The sequence below is a fragment of the Megascapheus bottae genome, chromosome 4 (genome assembly GCF_031878675.1).
Source record: "Megascapheus bottae isolate mThoBot1 chromosome 4, mThoBot2.hap1, whole genome shotgun sequence".
Classification (NCBI taxonomy): domain Eukaryota; kingdom Metazoa; phylum Chordata; class Mammalia; order Rodentia; family Geomyidae; genus Megascapheus; species Megascapheus bottae.
The window spans coordinates 48,096,401-48,114,897 of NC_143512.1; the positions used below are offsets into that span (position 1 = coordinate 48,096,401).

The following is an 18,497-nucleotide window of genomic DNA, read 5'->3' on the forward strand; positions in this document are numbered from 1 at the left end:
TCCCTGCCAGCAAAAATAAGTTGAGTTTTTGCCCAACAGACTTAAGACTAATTGAGGACTTAAAATCTGGAGCCATGTAAATTTATAAGTGCTACTTAATAGGAGACAGTACATTCGTTAATGGTTAAATCTTTGGTGGCTTTTTATTATTATTATTCTATGTGAGGAAAAATTTTAAGGTATCCTAGGGAAGGGGGAAATCCAGCCCGAGGCGGGTTGGGAAAGGGTGATGGAAAGAGAGGCTTTGGGGTTAGAACAGGATCTCATACAGCAGAGAAATCTATGGAATTTAAAACTTAATGGGCTGAGTTCAATGGTGCATTCAGGAGTCCAGTGCAGCAGAACTGAAAGTTTCAGGCTAGTCTGGGCTACACACTGAAAACCTGTCTCAAAAAACACAACACAGCAATTAAAGGGACTACAAGTAAAACTGGTAGTAATGAAAAAGTTGTGGAAATATTTAATAAAACAAACATGTGATATAGTATGTGTTCTTTACTCAAATAGGCCCTAGAGAAGGTATCTGATGACTATTATAATTTTTAAATGAACATAAATAATAATTTTAAATTGTCAGCCATTTTAAACTGTAAAGTGATACAAAATGCATTTATTTGCATTGTTGACAAAGGCATAGGTACTGCTGGGACCTACATTCATGATTAAAGGAAAATGCTAGTTGTCAATGAAAAGGAAAACATTTTTTCATAGAGCCGTGGATCTTGGATTCTGATTTTCTGTTGTCTCTTGGGATTTTAGTTAAGATCAAGTGTCAGGGTGTGTGAAGCTGGGCCCTTGTGGCTTTCACCTGTTATTCTAGCTATTCAGGATGTCAAGATATAAGGCTCCTAGTTCAAAGGCAGCCTGAACAGACTCTTCTTTAGGTTTTCCTAAGGACTGTTGTCCCTTAAGAAATCTTAAGGGACGTGGAGTTTGGCCTAGTGGTGGAGTGCTTACCTCGCATGCACGAAGGCCTGGGTTCGATTCCTCAGTACCACATGCATAGAAAAAAAGCTGGAAGTGGTGCTGCTGTGGCTCAGGTAGTAGATCTCTAGCCTTGAGAAAAGTCCAAAGACAGTGATCAAGCCCTGAGTTCAAGTCCCACGACTGGCAAAAAAAAAAGAGAGAGAGAGAGATCTTAAGAGATGGACTATAATATGGGGAAGAAAAAAAAAGAAAGAAAATATTATAAAACAGGCAGAATAAATCTATTAAGAAATTTTCCCCTTTGTCTTGTTGATTCAAAGACTTTACTTGCAGATAAATTGCTTTTGGCTCATTATAAAAGTTTCACTAGTAATTGGAAGTTACACTGTTCTTCAGGCAGTTTGGGAAAAAGCTTTTACTTCATTGCCCATTTGAAGAGTGGGTCCTCTGATGACTGATTAACTGCAGGGTATGAAATGCCTTGGCTATTTCTAGAAAAGGCAGGGGGTCATTGCCTTCTCACATCATTACTGTAGCTTTGGAGCCCACGAGGGCTTAGATTTTGGTTTAACACCTAAGTGTGGCCCAATTTTGTTATTAGACTTCCGGGAACACTCAGAAAAACAGATCCCCTGATTTTGTCTTCCTATTCTTCTAAGTAAATGCACCTATAGGATATAGGATGCACTCCTTTTCTCATTGGCCACTGAAGAGTGTGAGCTCAGGCTTTATCTTGGATAGATTTAAGGGAAGGATTCTGCAGTGTTTGATTTGTACCCTCAACACACGTGTGAAGTCTGTGAGGCAGTGGAGTTTCAGGAATTCCTTGTCTCTTGGGTCTGGGCTAACACTCCATTTAATGTCTCCTTTTCATCAAAACCAGATTTGTCGTCTCACTTATTTCCCAGTGTCTGGCCAAGTTAGTGATCTTTATGAAAACAAACTGGCAGTCACTCAAGACAGATAAGAAGAGTGAGCTTCATCTCTGTAGAAGGAAGTGGTGACGGGGAACAGATGGAGAAGTCTCTAAACAGCTGCAAGAAGGTGTGCACATGTTCGCCTGAGAAGCTTCTTGTCCCACAAGTGCTCCTGAAATCCAAAAGTGCTTACGGACCCAAGGGGCTTCCTAACTACCAGCTACCTAACTAACTAGGCCTTCTGTAATGTGAAAAATTCAGGTCCCTTTGTTCAGATACTCAGAACTGCAAGAGGGAAAAGGCAGAGCTTTCACTAACATGGGGTGTGTGATCAGCACAGAGTTCCTGTGGATTTGTGCAGAAGTGAGGCTGAGTCAGACCACAGAAAGCTTCTCTCCTGTCCTAGAACAAGGCTGAGGACTCCTGGGGTCCAGTTCTAGGGCCCTCTCAAACGGACAGGAACAAAATCACACTGCATAGCTACTAGATATTTTTCCAGGCTATATTGGAACAAAGGGGATTTGTGCTATGCCTAGATGGGGTAAGTAGGGATGAGGGTGCAAATTAAGAGAAAACACTTTAATGTCTTCTTGTTTTATTGGCTGTGGTTGACGAAAAGCTAAACTAGAAAAAGGGATAAAGTTAATGTTAATCCTGTTCCTTAAAACACTATTTTTTACAATACGTACTTATTAAAGTAGCTTCCTAACAGCATATTCTTGAATAGTTTGAAGGATTATTATTGATTTGGATAAAATGTTTCCTATCAAAGTGTGTGCTACTTTAAAAATAAAGAAGAAAGAATTGGGGCCGGGAGTTTGGCCTAGAGGTAGAGTGCTTGCCTACCATGCACGAAGACCCAGGTTCGTTTCCTCGGTACCACATACATAGCAAAAAGCCAGAGGTGGTGCTCAAGTGGTAGAGCCCTAGCCTTGAGAAAATCCAGGGACAGTGCTCAGTCCCTGAGCCCAAGCCCAGGACTGGCAAAAAAAAAAAGAAAGAATTGGCAAGCCACTTCTTTCCATCTCAATATTATATGTTAAGATCCTTCTCCATATTTTAAACAATTGATCAAGATTTGTATTGGACATTGGGAAAATACAAAGTTCTTTAAGTCTGGAAAATTAATATATATAATTATTATATATCTTTTACTTGCTAATATCATAGTGGGAGGAAATATTGTAGCTATAGGATTTGGCACTGAAATTAAGAACTGTCACTTTGGGGATAAGTTTTCTTGGTGAGCTGTGTGCCCAGGTATGTGGCAGGCAAAGTGTGAGAACATCTTTCAATGCATAGCCTACATTGCTAGGAAAAAGATCGTGTACTTACTAATTAAATCCCTTTGGCAATTTTCAGTGACTCGGGACCCTGATATTTGAATAGTGGATTCAGCAGCCTGGATACTGATTGCTGAGATAATTTGACTAATATAAGTTCCTTGGTTCCTGCTTTCCAGAGGTTAATGGAAGCCGGCCTAAGTAGTCTACTACTTAGTCTCAGGAGATTTTTGGTTTCTTAAATTGTCACCTAGAGAGCTTAGTAGTGTTATGGTGTCAGGAAAGTGCTATTTCAGAGACCTACAAGGCCACTATGGGACAGTTGACATTAAACACTGCAAAATTCCAAAGTGCAGACATCTTGGCAAGTTTGAGTTCTGGTGCATTTTGTTCAGAACTCCTTTTTTTTTTCCCCTCTCAATAGTGTCTTTGTCTTCCTGCTAAAGGTCAGACTGTAGTTGTTGGGTACTGGTGTTCCCTTCTGAGAGTTACTAGGGGAGGGATGGATTATTAACTTTGTTTTAATATTCATCATAACCTATGACAGTGGCAGATTTTATAGATTAAAAATGGGAATAAAATAGTTGCATTTTTAAGTTCCTTGAAAGCAGCTGCCTATTGTGATATCAGTGGACTTCTAGAGTTGGCTCCTTTGACCCCTCTGCCACTCTTCACCTTGCTGGCTGGCATTACTAGCAGAGCCAGCATGCATTTCCCTTTCAAGTCAAATGGAGTTGGCATCCTGGGTGGCCATTTGGGTCACGGTAGAAATGCTCAGATGAAGGAATCTTTGCAGTATAGGTTTTTCTATGGCTAAAGTTAGTCTGGATTTATTCCAATTTATGTAAATAATTTAGGGGATTGGTTACCTGTGACTAATACTTGTACTCTACCTAGCTACTCTATACCATTACTGATGCTTTCTCCCCTGATAAAAATCTGAAATCTCATTATTATCTTTCCTTTGCACACCTGAGGCGGGTCTTGGCAAGCCATGGGGCCCAGTGGTTAAAAGTCACTTTAAATTTGTTTCCTCTTTCCTGGAATGATCTCCCTGTTCGTCATGCTCATGTACTGTTTTTAGGAGGTAGTCATGGGTGTTATTTTAATTCCCTACTGGAACAAGAGGCCCAAATCCCTTCATATTTCTTTATCTGCCTTCTTCTGACTCTCTTCCAGGAACCTGGCAATGTTAGGCTGACTTTGCTGTCCTTCATTTACTGTCACCTAAGTCACAGCTTTGATTTGTCTCCCAGTAGTCCTGTCACTGAGAAACCTACTCTGTGTATGTAAAGCGGTGTGTGCCTATCTATGTAATAGTCTGTCCGTGCTGAAACTGTGGCTCAAGAACCAGACTCCATTTGTGCCCATGGTCAGGAAAGACAGCAACATCTGTAGATTTTCCATCGTAAAGATGGATAACCAGCATGGGAGGTGTGGGCGAGGCTGCCTTGCAGCCTGAAGGTGGGGGTATTATGAAACCCTAGCCAGCCCAGAACACCCTGTAGCACGATTTATAACTTCACAGAGCCGGCAGTTCTGTCACTCAAGCCCTGTTTCCTGAAATCCAAGAAGCCAGAGTAGACTAGAGGTCTCTAATAACCAGGTCCTGTTGCCTGAAATCCTCTCGTGACTCCCTTTGTGGTTTCAGCCAGTCTCTGTGTGGTCGCTAGTCGCTTCACTGAAGTCTATCGTGGATGGTGTGTTGGTGAGGAAGTAATGTGATTGCCTGCCTTAGAGGATGGGCAATTTTACCTCACTTCCCAGCTCTTCACTCGGGCAGCTCTTTGTCGTTTTTGTCCAGACAATTGAATGTGGCTCACAAAGTCAGTCCTGACAACTTATGCTTCTGTCAGAGGAGGAGTGGAGGATGTGAGTGTGTCTCAGTGTGTGTGTGTCTCTGTCACTTTTCGTTTGGTGTGTCCATGCATCTTTTTTGGTCTGTCTATTTTTTTGCTTACTGGTGATTTTCTTCCCTTGTGAAAGTTTATCTTCTGGCTTCCTCTAGCTTCTCCATCCCCCCAAAATCACCAATCATTTCTTCCTCTTCTCCCCTAAGGTGGAAAGGACAAGTGGCTTTTTATTGATGTAGATTTGCATTTCCTCCTTTCCTCTAAGGATTTGCTACAGTTTTTTCTCTACTTCCGATGTCTATTTTTAATTCAGAACAAGGATGGCATTGTTCGACAAGGGAAATGGTACTTAACTCTCTGGCTGGGAATTCCTATGTTTTTTGAGTGAGAATTCCTGGTGGCTGGTGGTCAGGTATCCTGTCCTGACCATATTGTAGAAGGAGGCCCTGCAGGTCCCAGGCAGTGGTCTCCTGGTGACCTGTCTTCCTCATTCTCTTCCAGTCTTTACCCCAGTCTTCTGACCACCAAAGAACTGAGGATAGGCAAATAAATATACAAGGAAAATGGCAATCATTGGCAGACATTGGAACATGCCTTCTTAAGGGGTGGGGACGCTACAGCCCTTAGGGCTATCAATATGGATCTCAGAGACCAGTCCTCACTCCTGGGAGCCAGAAAACACGGACGGCAACAGGGACATGTGACAGACAGCAGTGTCTTGCTGACTTTGGTCAGGGGAAGATATTGTGGGGTTGCAGGGCTGTAATTACTTATTAACCTCCGTATAAAATCAAGGAAGTACAGGTGAGCAAGCACAGCAGCAAGTGCCGCCACCTTGTGAGCTGCTAGCAGTTGGAGGGTTGAGAGGGAAAGGACAAGAGAGCAAGCTGTGCTCAGAGGAAAGGAGGGGTTGGCCAGTGTTCCACTGGTGCTGGTACAATCAGAACGGTTTACTTCTTGAGCTTGTTTTGTAATACAGTGTGTACAGAGTGGGTGGTTGCTTAATTAAGTACCGCAAAGCTTTTATTTGGTCATATGTGCACAGAATTTTTCGCAGTCCAAGGAAAGGTGAAAAATAAGACATCTTACTTCCCTGTTCCCCTCCTCAGGGATCATCTCCTAATCATGAATCTATGACTCCATAGATAACTATTCAGAGCTATAACCACATACAGTCAGCCCGCTGATATATAGGTTGTGCATCTGAGGATTGAACCAACTGAGGATCAAAATTATTTGTTTAGAAAATAAAAACCTCTCCACACATACAGATGTATTTCCTTGTCACTCCCTAAGCAAGACAATATAACAATTATTTATGCAGCATTTAGATTGCATTAGAAGTTAGTGTTTTAGAGGTTGTTTTGAATGTGTGACATGATGCATGGAAGGTAATTGAAAATATTTCCTACAAGGGATTTGAGCATTATGGATTTGGCATTCTTGGGGAAGTACCTTGGAACCAATCCCCTATAAATACCAAGGAGCAACTATATCTGTATATATACAAAGAGTATATATGTAATATACACATATCTATATAATACACATGTATGTAACTATAATTATATAGTCACAAATGATATAACCGTATCTTATATCACTATATAACCAAGTCATATAAAATATAGTTATGCATTTAAAAACCATAAAATGGCTATACATCAGATAACATACTTGTTCACAGATGTATGCAACAATTATCATTTCCTGAAACCTTTTAAGCATGAGGAAAACTAGAATCTGGGCCCAAACAGAAGTGGGTCATATAAGGCCTCTGGAAGCCAGACGTGTGTCATGGAGAAGACATGGGTTTGTGGCTGCCTCTTGGAGGGAAGGGGCTAGATATAAAAAGAAATAACTTCAATAAAAGATTCACTGCATTCTTATATTCATTTGACCTTATTGTTAAAGGTCTGTCTTTATCATAGACTAGGAAGGGATTTTAGGAGTCAACAGACCAGGAAACTAAAGCCAGAAGCCAGGAGGTGCAAAGCAGCTCAGAATCCCAAAATGGAAAGGAACTTAAGAAATCTCTCTCCCCCCCTTTTTTTTTTGAGGCTATATACCCTTGTATATATCCACTGAAATTCATACTGCCAACAACATAGCTTATAATCTTTGGAAGAGCAAGTAAGTCTTTTGTGTATGTGTACCTGTACTGGTACTTGAGCTCAAGGCCTTGTGTTCTCCACTGTATCCCTCATGGCTGGCGCTCCACTGCTTGAGCCATGCTTCCAGTCCAGCTTATTGGTGGGTGATTAAATGAAATCTAGGTAGACTTTTCTGCCCAAGCTGGCTTCAAAATTCGATCCTCAGATCTTAGTCTCTTGAGTAGTTAGGATTATACACGTGAACAACTGGTATCTAGCTTAAAAGCAAATTAACTTTTCAGAAGGCAACAGCAACCAGTGTCCATCGTATGTCTAGTGTGGAGAATGTGGCCAGCTCAGTGTTCATGCGTCTGTCCTATCCTCTTTCAGAGGTAGGTACAGTTTTAAGGAATAACTGTCACAATGTGAGAGCAGCAGTCCCCTCCTAGTCTGTCATAACAATAACAATAAGACAGAATGAATATAAGAATGCAGTGGATTTTTTTTTAAGTTGTTTGATTTTATCTCTAGTCCTCTCCTTCCAAGAGGCAACCATTCATCTGTGCCTAAGACATGTGTATTCTTTCTATCTTCTGTGTGTGTGTATTTAATTTATGCAAAGGATGTGACTGTTCTGCTTTGTACCTTAGGCTTTCTTTTTTACTAGGCTAAAGTTTTGATGCATTTTGTTATGTGTAAATCTATTTGCTGCTACCTTGTAGGGCAAAACTTGAATTTTGAAAGCAATTGAAGCAACTATGCTGACTTTTATCCTACTTTTCATTTTACAACAATTTTTATTTATTGTAAACATTTCAAAAGAATTTAAGCCTTCATTAACTTATGATTGTAATCCCAGCTATTCAGGAGACAGAAAACAGTAGAATCACAGTTCAAGGGTAAGCTGAGCAAACAGTCAACAAGACCTTATCTTAGTAAACAGAGTTTGGCAGTATCTGCCAATCATTCCAAATACTTAAAAGATTGTAGTCTGAAGCCAGGCCCAGGCAAAACTGTGAAACTCTAAGTGAAAAAAACTAACTATAGCAAAAAAAAAAATCAGTCTAAGGTCATAGCTCAAGTGGCAAATGCCCATATAGCAAGCAGAAGGCCCTGATTTCAAATGTCAATACTGCTAAATAAGTAAATAAAAACAAATTTAGGAAGCCCCAGAATTCAACCAAACCTAATGTATCAACTTTTCTTTCTGTACATAGGTTGGAATGATGACACAAATGCACAAATTTTATAGTGTTTTATAATTTACTATATCACCTTCCCTCCATTTACTAAGATAGCATAAAATTTATTGCTTCATAGTAGTTTATCTGTATGATGCAGAGTAAACTCATAGTCTCTACAGTCATTGGACTGTAAGTTTGCTGATTGGTTGACTGCTTTTGGAAGTACTAGGTTTGAACTCAGGATCTTACACTTGCTATATTTCCTACTGCAGTTAGTCTTTTAATGTGATTGTAATTAATAGCCTTATACAGTTGGTACCCAAAGCTGGTCTTTGTGCTGTTGATGTTCTTCTAGAATTATTTAGCCAGAGTAGAATTAGGAATTCTAGAGTGAAAGTACAGCTTTCCTCTGGCTCCTATTGGAAGGTGCCACTGCTTGATTTTTTTTCTATCTTCTCAGAAGCAAAACACAAGAATCTCGTCTTCTTTCTAAATTATCTCTGTTTTGTTTTTCTGTATGTTATGTTTAGAGCCGTTGCCATGGGAATTTTATCTAGTCAGTATCACAGTGGTCAGCAGAGAGAGAAAGAGAGGGAACTCCTGTTCTGTCTCAGAACAAGTTATAGAGAGAACCATCTGTTACCTGTATCGTTCATCCTTTCCAGGCAGCCATCATCACACCTGGCACCAGAGAAGTGTGGGCTTAGTCATCAGTCCTTCCACTTTCCACGGTAGGGGTTGGAAGGTGTGTTGCTGCGCCCCACACTTCAGTCTGACCTTCTGAACTATGAACAGTAACTAAGAACAAACATGAAATCCTTGCTGGTATGCTCCTATGTGCTCCTCTGGTGTCCTTGTGGAAGGAAATTTAAAAGTGGCTTCACTGTTCACAAAGATCACGTGTGGGTGAAGAGGAGAAAGAAGAGGAGGTAGGAGAGGAGGGTGGGAGGCATTTGCAGGAACATATGTTGGATTCTTTTCATTTTCCTCTTGGTGACAATGATTGATGGCATCTAGAGAGACCCTGTTTGTCACTTCCTTGGTACAGCTGGTGGTGGGGGTGGGGAAAAATCAATAAAGGCAAAGGATGGTAAGATGTAGCTAGAAAAGGGAGGGTTCTGAGCCTGGCATTTACACGACATGATTCTCGATTGGCGTTTCCAGTAAAATTGTCATGTATCCTTATTCTCTACTACCTGTGGAGAGCTATTTTTCTCTTGATCATTTAGACTGTAGGAATCTGTTCATTGAATGTAAAACACCTGAAGTTGAAGGGGAGGGAGATAAAAAGAAGAGCTATTCAGGATACATCTTCTTTCAATTATCTTTCATGTTGAAATATGGCCTGCCATAACTTTGGCATTCTCTGATGCTCTAGCATATCCAGTTTGCCAGGTATTTGTGATTCACACCTGTAATCTTAGCTGCTCAGGAGGCTGAGATATGAGGATCATAGTTCAAGGCCAGACTAGGCAGACAACTTTGGGAGACCCTTATTTGCAATTAACCAGCAAAAAGCTGAATTGGAGGTATAGTTCAAGTGGTAGAATAGCAGCCTTGAGTGGAAAAAAACTAAGGGAACACTTGGGACTCTGAATTCAAGCTGTAGTACTAGCACCAAACAACAGCAACAACAACAAAGTCAGTGTTCAATAATTTCACATGGAAGATTTGATTGGCAGTAGCAATGAGCAATTAAAGGAGGAATTCAAAAGGAGGAAGGAATTAAGGACAAACTAAGAAAGTTTATAGTGACTTTAGGAAGCTTTCTACTTTCATTTTCCTGCCTACCCTGGGGCAAACAAATGCTTACAAGTGCAAGAATGATGATGATTTTGTGGTTAGATAGGGTGCACAATGCCTACCCAGGAAGGAGAATCTGCTTCCTCAAGTCATTTGGGCCCAGTTTAGGGGGAAGCCTCACGTGAACAGTGATTGCTAGGAATCTGCTGCTCTGGGCTTTTGGTTCTGTCTTTTTCCTTCTCCCCCACACCCAGCTCCTGGTTGTCATACAGAATGGGGAAGCACTTTGCACGGCACGTGGACAAGACCTGTCACAAGTTCCCAGGGCACTCAGTTCTTGGAGGCCTTTGGGCAATTTGTTTTCCTGTAGGGTGTTGTATGTCCTAGTAGTCTCTCCCAGAAGACTCTCCTAAATGCTCAGGCATAGTGGCCAGGCTACTCCACAGACAGCATGTAGTATCCACTTGAAGCTGACATTCTTTCTTACCTTATGAACAATTGTGTGTATGCACATGTATGTGTGCATGCCAATACTGGGGCTTACTTGAACTCAGGGCTTTGTGTTTTCACTTAGCTTTTTTTAGTTAGAGCTGGTTGCACTGCATCTTAAGCCATGTCTCTACTTCCAGCTTTTTGCTGGTTAATTGGAGATATGAGTCATTTGGATTCATTTGCCCAGGTTGGCTTCAGACCACAATCCTCAGTTCTCTTGTCTTGAGTAGCTAGGATTACAGGCATGACTTACCAGCTTCAAACAATTGTTTTTGAGCACCTATTACATGTATGGTACTTTTTCACTATTGAAATTCCATGATACTTTTTTATTTTCACTTTTTTTGCACTGTCACTGAGCTTATTTTGCTCAAGGCTAGCACTCTACCACTTTTAGCTTTTTCTGAATGGTTTATTGGAGAAAAGAGACTTATGGACTTGGGCTGGCTTTAGGCCTTGATCCTCAGATCTTCAGAATCTTCACCTCCTGAGTAGTTAGGATTGCAGGCATGAGCCACCAGCACCTGCCTTATTCCTATGTTTTATAACAGCACTGTGCAATAACTGCTGTTATACCCAGTTTTCCGAGAAAGGAAATTGTGGCCCAGAGAAGATGGTTGTACTCCTAGATAGTCATGACTGATAACTGACAGAACCAAAAGTGAAGCCAGATTTTCAGGAGCCCCAAGTCCAATGCACAGCTGCACTCCATAGATGTTTCTGGAACCAGCAGCTGAAGGGTGTACTCAGCTTCATCTTGTGTAAAAGTACACAAGTACAGCATGCTTTGAGAAAACCTAGTTTAGGTCTGAACTGGCTTCTTTGCACTGGGAGAAGCCATCTCTGCTGTCTCCTCTAAACATTCCCAGTGAGGCCCGCTCCCTGTGTGACCCTTCCATGTTGTCAGAGAAGAGTGGAGTGTGAGAGATGTCCTGTGGAGATGACAACTGTAATGCACATCACAGCTCAGCTGCTTACTGGCTTTGTGATCCTGTGCAAGTTAAGTCTTCAAGCCCTTGCTTTTCTTCTTTTTAAAAATTTAATGTCAAGGTGATGTTCAGAGGGGTTACAGTTACATAAGTAAGATAAGGAGTTCCCTCTCCCTCATTTTCCCCCCACAAGTTGTAAAGTTCGTTTCCAACATAGTGTCTTGTATTGTTACTGCATCCGTTCACCCTTTGTTCCACTTTGTCTGTGATTCTTCTTCCCTTCCCCAAATCAGATAAACTTGTATATAAGACAAAGAGTACCAAAAAAAAAAAAAAAAAAAAAAACAGTGAATAGGGAATTAACCGGGGGGGGGGGGAATGAAGGAAAAAAAGAAATAATTGCAAACAGTATGCAAAAAAAAAAAGAAAAACCTCTCTCATTTCCATATCTTGGAGTTCATTTTGATTGGCATCATCGTATATGATCAAACATACATAGCTATTGAACTATTGTGATCCTCTGCCAGGACTATCCTAGACATATACTGATTACTACAAATGTGAGAAACCATAGAGCCCATGTTTCTTTGGGTCGGGCTTGCTTCAGTTAATGTTTTTTTCCCAAGTCTTTCCATTTCCTTACCAATGGGGCAGCGTCATTCTTTCTGATGGATTGTATATCTCCTTGCTTTTCTAGTCAAGGACAAGGTTAGTGTAAGAATGCATTCATATAAGTACCAAGTACCTGCTAAGTGCTTCTCTTTGTGCTGAGTAAGTGAGCTACAGCTGTTTGCAGTGGGCGTTGCCAGTATGGTGGGAACCTGGCTCTCATGAACATACATGAATATTTACATAGCCCCTAATTACCATTTAAGTCTATAATTTGTGTTTGGTAACAGAATGCATTTGCAGGGGAGGAATACATTCACTAAGAGTATGCGACAGGCTGTGATGACAGAAGTTCCGTTGACGTGGTCTGATTGCTGCCCACAGGTCTGTATTGCAAACCAAGTCTCTCTGAGGGGCAGATGCAATCAGTGAGTTATCTTTGCAGTGGGCAGGGCCATGGGTGGCTCTGGGGTATGAACAGCTACAATATTTGTCACCAATGGCTTTCTGTTTACCAAGAATTTACTTCTATTAACTCTTAACCACTGTCTGAAGCAGGATTTCATTAGGCCATTTTAGAGGGTAGGAATTAGGGCTAAGTACCTCACTTTAGTGTCAGACATCTTATTCTGAAGTTTGTGCTTTTTAATTAATGTACTATGGATTCATTAAGGCCACTCCTATGAGTTTTACTCAGAGTGGGCAAGCCTGTCCAACAAAGAAACACATTAAGCAGAGAAGAGTTCAACTCTGGCTGAACATCCCTAACCAAAATACTTTAACATACACACACATTTTCTGTTCCAGAGCAGTAGTTCTACCTTGAGGGCATTTATTTCATACAGAACTAATACGATAGAGGCCAAGAGTCTAGTGGGTGGTTTTCTGAATAACAATTCGAATAGCAATGTCCTAACAACTCTGCAACTTGTACATATTCTGCGAGGCACAGCATAGCATGTGGAATGGATTGGTTGGCTCAGGATTATTGTGAGTTTTTATTGGTTTGTTTGTTTTATCTTGCAAGACAAAATACTATTATCCTTTTTGGCCTTAACCTAAAATTTGACATATTTTTCCCTTCATCTCTCCCTTCTTTGTCTCCTGACTTGCTCACTTTTTTTCTTCCACTCTCATTTGGATTAGACTTCACATTTACACACAGAATTTTTTTATGGAAACTAAATTAATTACACACACACACACACACACACACACACACACGATTGAAGAGAGACTGAATAACAGAAAGAGAACTCTTCTTGCTTCTATCTTGTTCTGTGCTTTGAGTTTCCCTGCAAAGAGGAGAAAACATAAGCAATATTAATTGGGTCCTGCACATTGGAAGGAAGGTGGGGCTCTCTGGAGCTTTTCAGTGTGCATAAGAACTACTTCTAGCTTCTGCTTTGGGATGAAATGTTCACATATGGCTGTTGTAGGCCAGAATGAGAAACAGGAAAGAAGTGGTGAAAACATGAGCAGAGAAAGGCAGGGTGGCCAGTTTTGACATTTGATTTCTGTGGATCTTTAGGCTAAGTTTGACATTGTTTCTTTACAGCACAGGAAGTCTTGCTAGCTTGATTTTACATTTATGTGCTTTATAAACCATCCATACCTAAATCATAGACATAGATCATTAGACTAGAATTAGGAGTTTAGATGCTTCAAAGCCTACTCAGATCTCATCCTCCTAAGTAGCTAGGATTACTGGCACAACTAAGTTTGGGGGCTCATCATTATTTTAAGCCAACTACACACATTTAATAACATTAGACAAAATTTGATATCGTTCAATCATTTTTAAAGCAAACTTAGACCTAAAATTTTATACATTAGCATTCATTGTTTTAGCATCCTGCCTCTCTGACCCAGCTGTCAACACGTCCTCTCATGCATTCTAGCTACCTGTGTCCACTTACCTCCTTCCCATTACCAGGTTGTGACAGTGCATTTATATGTTGCTGTGTGGAAGACAATTGTTTACATTTTCCCCCCAAGATTAGTTGAAAACGGTATCTTGGAAACAGATTGCATTTTGGTGTGAAATAACTTAGAAACCTGGTTCTGTAGTTTGGATGTATAAGACCATGTGGCACTTTGAGAGGTGCACAATACCGTTCAGAGGAAGGGCTAAGTGAGAGGTCTCTGCATTCAGGTCCCTGAAGGGTTGTAGGACTCCAGCCCATCCCCTTTACTGATGGCAATTGAACACAGTGTCTCAAGCATACGAGGCAAGTGTTCTATCATTTGCAGCCTGTTCTTGTGCTTTTATTTTCCAGATAGGATCATGACAGATCTAGAACTGCAATTTTCTCATCTCTTCCTCCTAAGGAACGGGCATGAGAGCATGCATCACCACTGTGTCCAACCTTTTTCTTTTTTTTTTGAAACAGAGTCTTGCAGGTTTGCTTTGAACTTGAGCTCCTCCCCTCTCCTCCCAAGTGCTGGAATTATAGCAAGTGCTACCACAAACAAGCTGTCCAGCTTTCTTCTTCCTCTTCCTCCTTTTTAAAAAAAAATTTTCTTCTATGTTGTCCAAGTTGACCTTGAACTCATAATTCTCCCACCTCAGTCTTCAAAGTAGCTAATATTACTGAAGCCAGCTAAACCTTTTCTTTTTGTAAATTAACAACCCAGTCTTCCATTATAGTGACAGAAAGCTGACTAACACATTTGGCTTAAGGACATTGACTCTTACTTAACCTGGCCTAATTTTTTAGGTAATCTTATTGTTGATTTTTTTTTCCAGTCCTGAGGCTTGAACTCAGGGTCTGAGCACTGTCCTTGAGCTTTCTCAAGGTTAGCACTCTACCACTTGATCCACAGCATCACTTCTGGCTTTTTTCTATGTATGTGGTACCGAAGAATTGAACCCGGGTCTTTGTGCATGCTAGGCAAGCACTCTACCACTAGGCCAAACTCCCCATTATTGTTGATTTTTTTATTTTAACAAGTATATTGTACTTTTTACTTTGACTTATTGGAAACAAGGCTCAAGTAAAGAATGCTATAACCAGGAGGGTTGTAACTCCTTCTTACCACCCCTGCTCCTTGAGCAGAGGAGAGAACTCTTCTAATAGTCACTTATTCGGTGACTGCTTTCTGGTAGTTTCCTTCTTATCACTCCCCTCTGCCTGACTGGTAATATTTCTCTTTTCTAAGCTCCCACTAAGTCCCATTATGGTTTCCTTGAAATATCTCCTTAGTTTCCTTCTTTTCCACTTCTTTTCCTCTAATCCAGCCCCTCAGCAGTGTCTCCAGACATCCATTATACAGATTAATTGGATGTAATTACTGCTGTCAGCATGTCACGCCTCTTCTGTGAAGCTGCCAGGAGCTCCCTGCTTCCTAAGGCAACAGATGTAGGAGTTCTGGAGCCCTGCTTCATTGCTGATACCCAGCCTCTCTTCTTCCCGTGACCCCACAAAGCCCAAAGCCTTCTTGGTTTCTTCCACTAGTCTGCCATCTTTTTTTTTAATCCCTTGGCTTTGCTCAGCTGCCTGTGAACTCTCTTGCTGTCAATCACTAGGCTGAGTTCAGCCATCCCCCATCCTTCTTGCTATTTCCTTGGTTTCCCCAGTGTTTACCCACTGCCCACTCTTCATTTCCAAATTTTTTCTTATGCTTTGATGTGTGGCAGTGAACACCGGTTCTCCCTAACACACAGTTCTCTGGGTTTTCCTTGGATTGACAGTGTCTTCTAGATTTTCTATACAAATATATTCATATGTATGAGTATTTGTGTGCATATATGTATGTATACATACGTTGTTAAGATCAAGCCCAGGGTCTCAAGCATACTGGAAAATCAGTTGTATTTAGTGTTCTTCAAACATGAGGCTATGTTCATATTTTCCTGATATATTCCATTTTTATATTGCCTCTTCAGTAGTCAATACCTCCTTTGTACTTATTAAGAACCCACCAGCTCTTTGCAAGATAGCATCCAGATCCACAGCAGTTAGGGTGTTTCAAGTGCTGGCATCTTAAATCAGGATACACTGTTAGAATTGTCTCACCATGCTCCACTGTCTCCCTGGTGGTGAGGGGACCCCAGGATGTGAATGATCTCCAGGTGGGCTGTGTGTGAGTATATGTGGGAGGTAAGAGTACTTATACCAAGCTTTGGATGTGTATGGAACTCAGTACCTAGGTGGCAGGGAGGGGGAAGTTCCCCCTGAGAACTGCACACCTGCCTTTCACGTATTACCATAGGTGATAATTACTCAAGAATGGATCAGCAGAGTATTCCCCTCATGACTCTGGCAGATTCTGCTGACTCTAGTGTGAAATGTGAACTAGCTTGGTTTCTCTCCCACTCTCTGTCCTTTAGCCATGCATGACCTCTGTGCTGCCATCTTAAAATCCTAGCACAATGTCCTAAGACTTAATTGACCTCTAAAACATTTTTTTGAGAATCCAGTAGATGCTGTATTTTTCTCCCAAAGGCAAGTATATTTAATACATTTCTGGTTTGGGGGAAAGGAATGAATGTTGTTCAAAGACTGAGTGATCTCTTAGAACTTTCCCTGCCTTGCTGCCTTTTCTGATACTCCTGTCTGAGCTGACACGACTGCTGAATTTCCAGTACTTTGGACTGTGTTTGTCCCCAAAGGCACAACCCCTACTAAATTGCCTCTGCTGAAGGCTCATAAACTGAGAATTATATTTTCTTTAATGTCAGCAGAATGAATTCCACCCATACAAAATGGTTTGGCCTTCTTCCTTCCTTGGCATGGAAGAGGGTTGGCAGAGATTCAAATAGAGATGAAGTGCTGTGGTGAGGGTGGTGGCCCTGGGCTTTTATCCCCTGTGGTCGTCCCTGTCCTGAAACCTAAAGACATTTGGGGTTGTGCTTTCTTAATGTCTCCATTTACATCAAGTTACCCAACTGGAATCACTTTAAGGCTTTCAATTCTTTTTAGGTGGATGGAAGTCTGCTTAGTTGAAGAATTGCCCCCAACCACTGAACTGGAAGAAGGACTCCGGAATGGAGTTTATCTTGCAAAGTTGGCCAAGTTCTTTGCCCCAAAAATGGTATCAGAGAAAAAGATCTATGATGTGGAGCAAACACGTTACAAGGTAAGCAGAAGCTAATTGGTTTAGGCTTCTAGCTAAAAGTATAAGTTTGATAGCTCATTTCCTTTCTTGCCCTCTTTTTACTGCTACTGTTTGTATAATGATTTGGGAGAGCGGGTTTCTTGGTCTGGGAGCTTGTTAGCAGTCATTCCTGAGGCTGCATCAGTTTTTTAAAAAGCAGTGTTTCTATTTCCTGACCCAGGCCAATACACCTCTGATGTTTGGGATTTCCTTATCCCTCCTTCATCTTTCCTTTCAAGAAGTCATTTGTGATTTTAATTGATGGCCAGTAAATGTAAAAGTGGGAACATGGGATGCCTTTTTTTTTCTTTTTTTGCCATTCCTGGGCCTTGAACTCAGGGCCTGGGCACTGTCCTTGGGCTTTCTCAAGGCTAGAGCTCTATCACTTGAGCCTCAGCACCATTTCTGGCTTTTTTCTATGTATGTGGTACTGAAGAATTGAACCTGGGTCTTTGTGCATGCTAGGCAAGCACACTATCACTAGGATAAACTCCTGGCCCCATGCCTTTTTTTTTCTTAAACTACCCACACAGTTTATTATTTCTTACGTTCTCATCAAGGAAGAAAATACCCAGCTGAGACTTGAACCGTGGGCCTAAAGAATTAAGGTCTGTGAGGTAAATTGAATAGAATATATAATGTTCAAGTAAGAATTTTGCATTTGCAGTTTCTGACAAAGTGAAACTAACCTTTTTGTATTTTGAATGGTTTTATGCCTAACACTACTACCAAACCCTACTATTATTTAAATTCAGAAGGAACTGCGGGAGGGCATGAATAAAATAATAATAAATTCACAAAAGCCCTGATCTCTTACAGAGATGTTTCATAATTTCACAGATGAAATATTATTTTGCTTTAACCTAATTGAGAGAAAATATACAAGATGATACAGTACTGGCCTTGAGATCATACATACTGAAGTTGGATGATGGTACATAGGAATTTGTTGTATCACATTGCCTCCTCTTTTTATGTTTGAAATTTTCCACTAAAAAGTTAAGAGAGGGAAACATGGACACCAGCCTGCAAGGCTTCTGCATTAGGGACGTCTCTTTAGAAGGGAATGGGGTTCTGTTCTGGAATGTGTGATCTCTTGTCTACTAGAGACCGAGAGTTGTAAAGCCGCCTCAACACTTGATTTTATTTTCCTCATGCATTTAAGGGTTGTGGTGGCAATTGCTGGTTTTGTTGATTTATGGTGCTAATGATCAAATCTAGAATCTTGCATATACATGGCAAATGTCCCACCAATGAGCTTCACCCTCAGCTCATATTTAGCTCATTATATCAGGGATGTGTATGTGTGTGTGTGTGTGTGTGTGTGTGTGTGTATACACCAATACTGGGAGTTCAACCTCAGAGCC

The 18,497-nt window shown here is 41.0% G+C and overlaps 1 protein-coding gene across 3 annotated transcripts in view; it reads left to right on the forward strand.

Moving 5' to 3' along the window:
* Iqgap2 (IQ motif containing GTPase activating protein 2) overlaps positions 1-18,497 on the forward strand; it is a 225,315-nt gene that overhangs the window by 80,352 nt on the left and 126,466 nt on the right. For all 3 annotated transcript variants that reach the window (XM_090331852.1, XM_090331850.1, XM_090331853.1), the window contains one exon: positions 16,956-17,112. In XM_090331852.1, the coding sequence (XP_090187978.1) occupies positions 16,956-17,112 (157 nt within the window). The remainder of the gene's footprint in view (positions 1-16,955; positions 17,113-18,497) is intronic.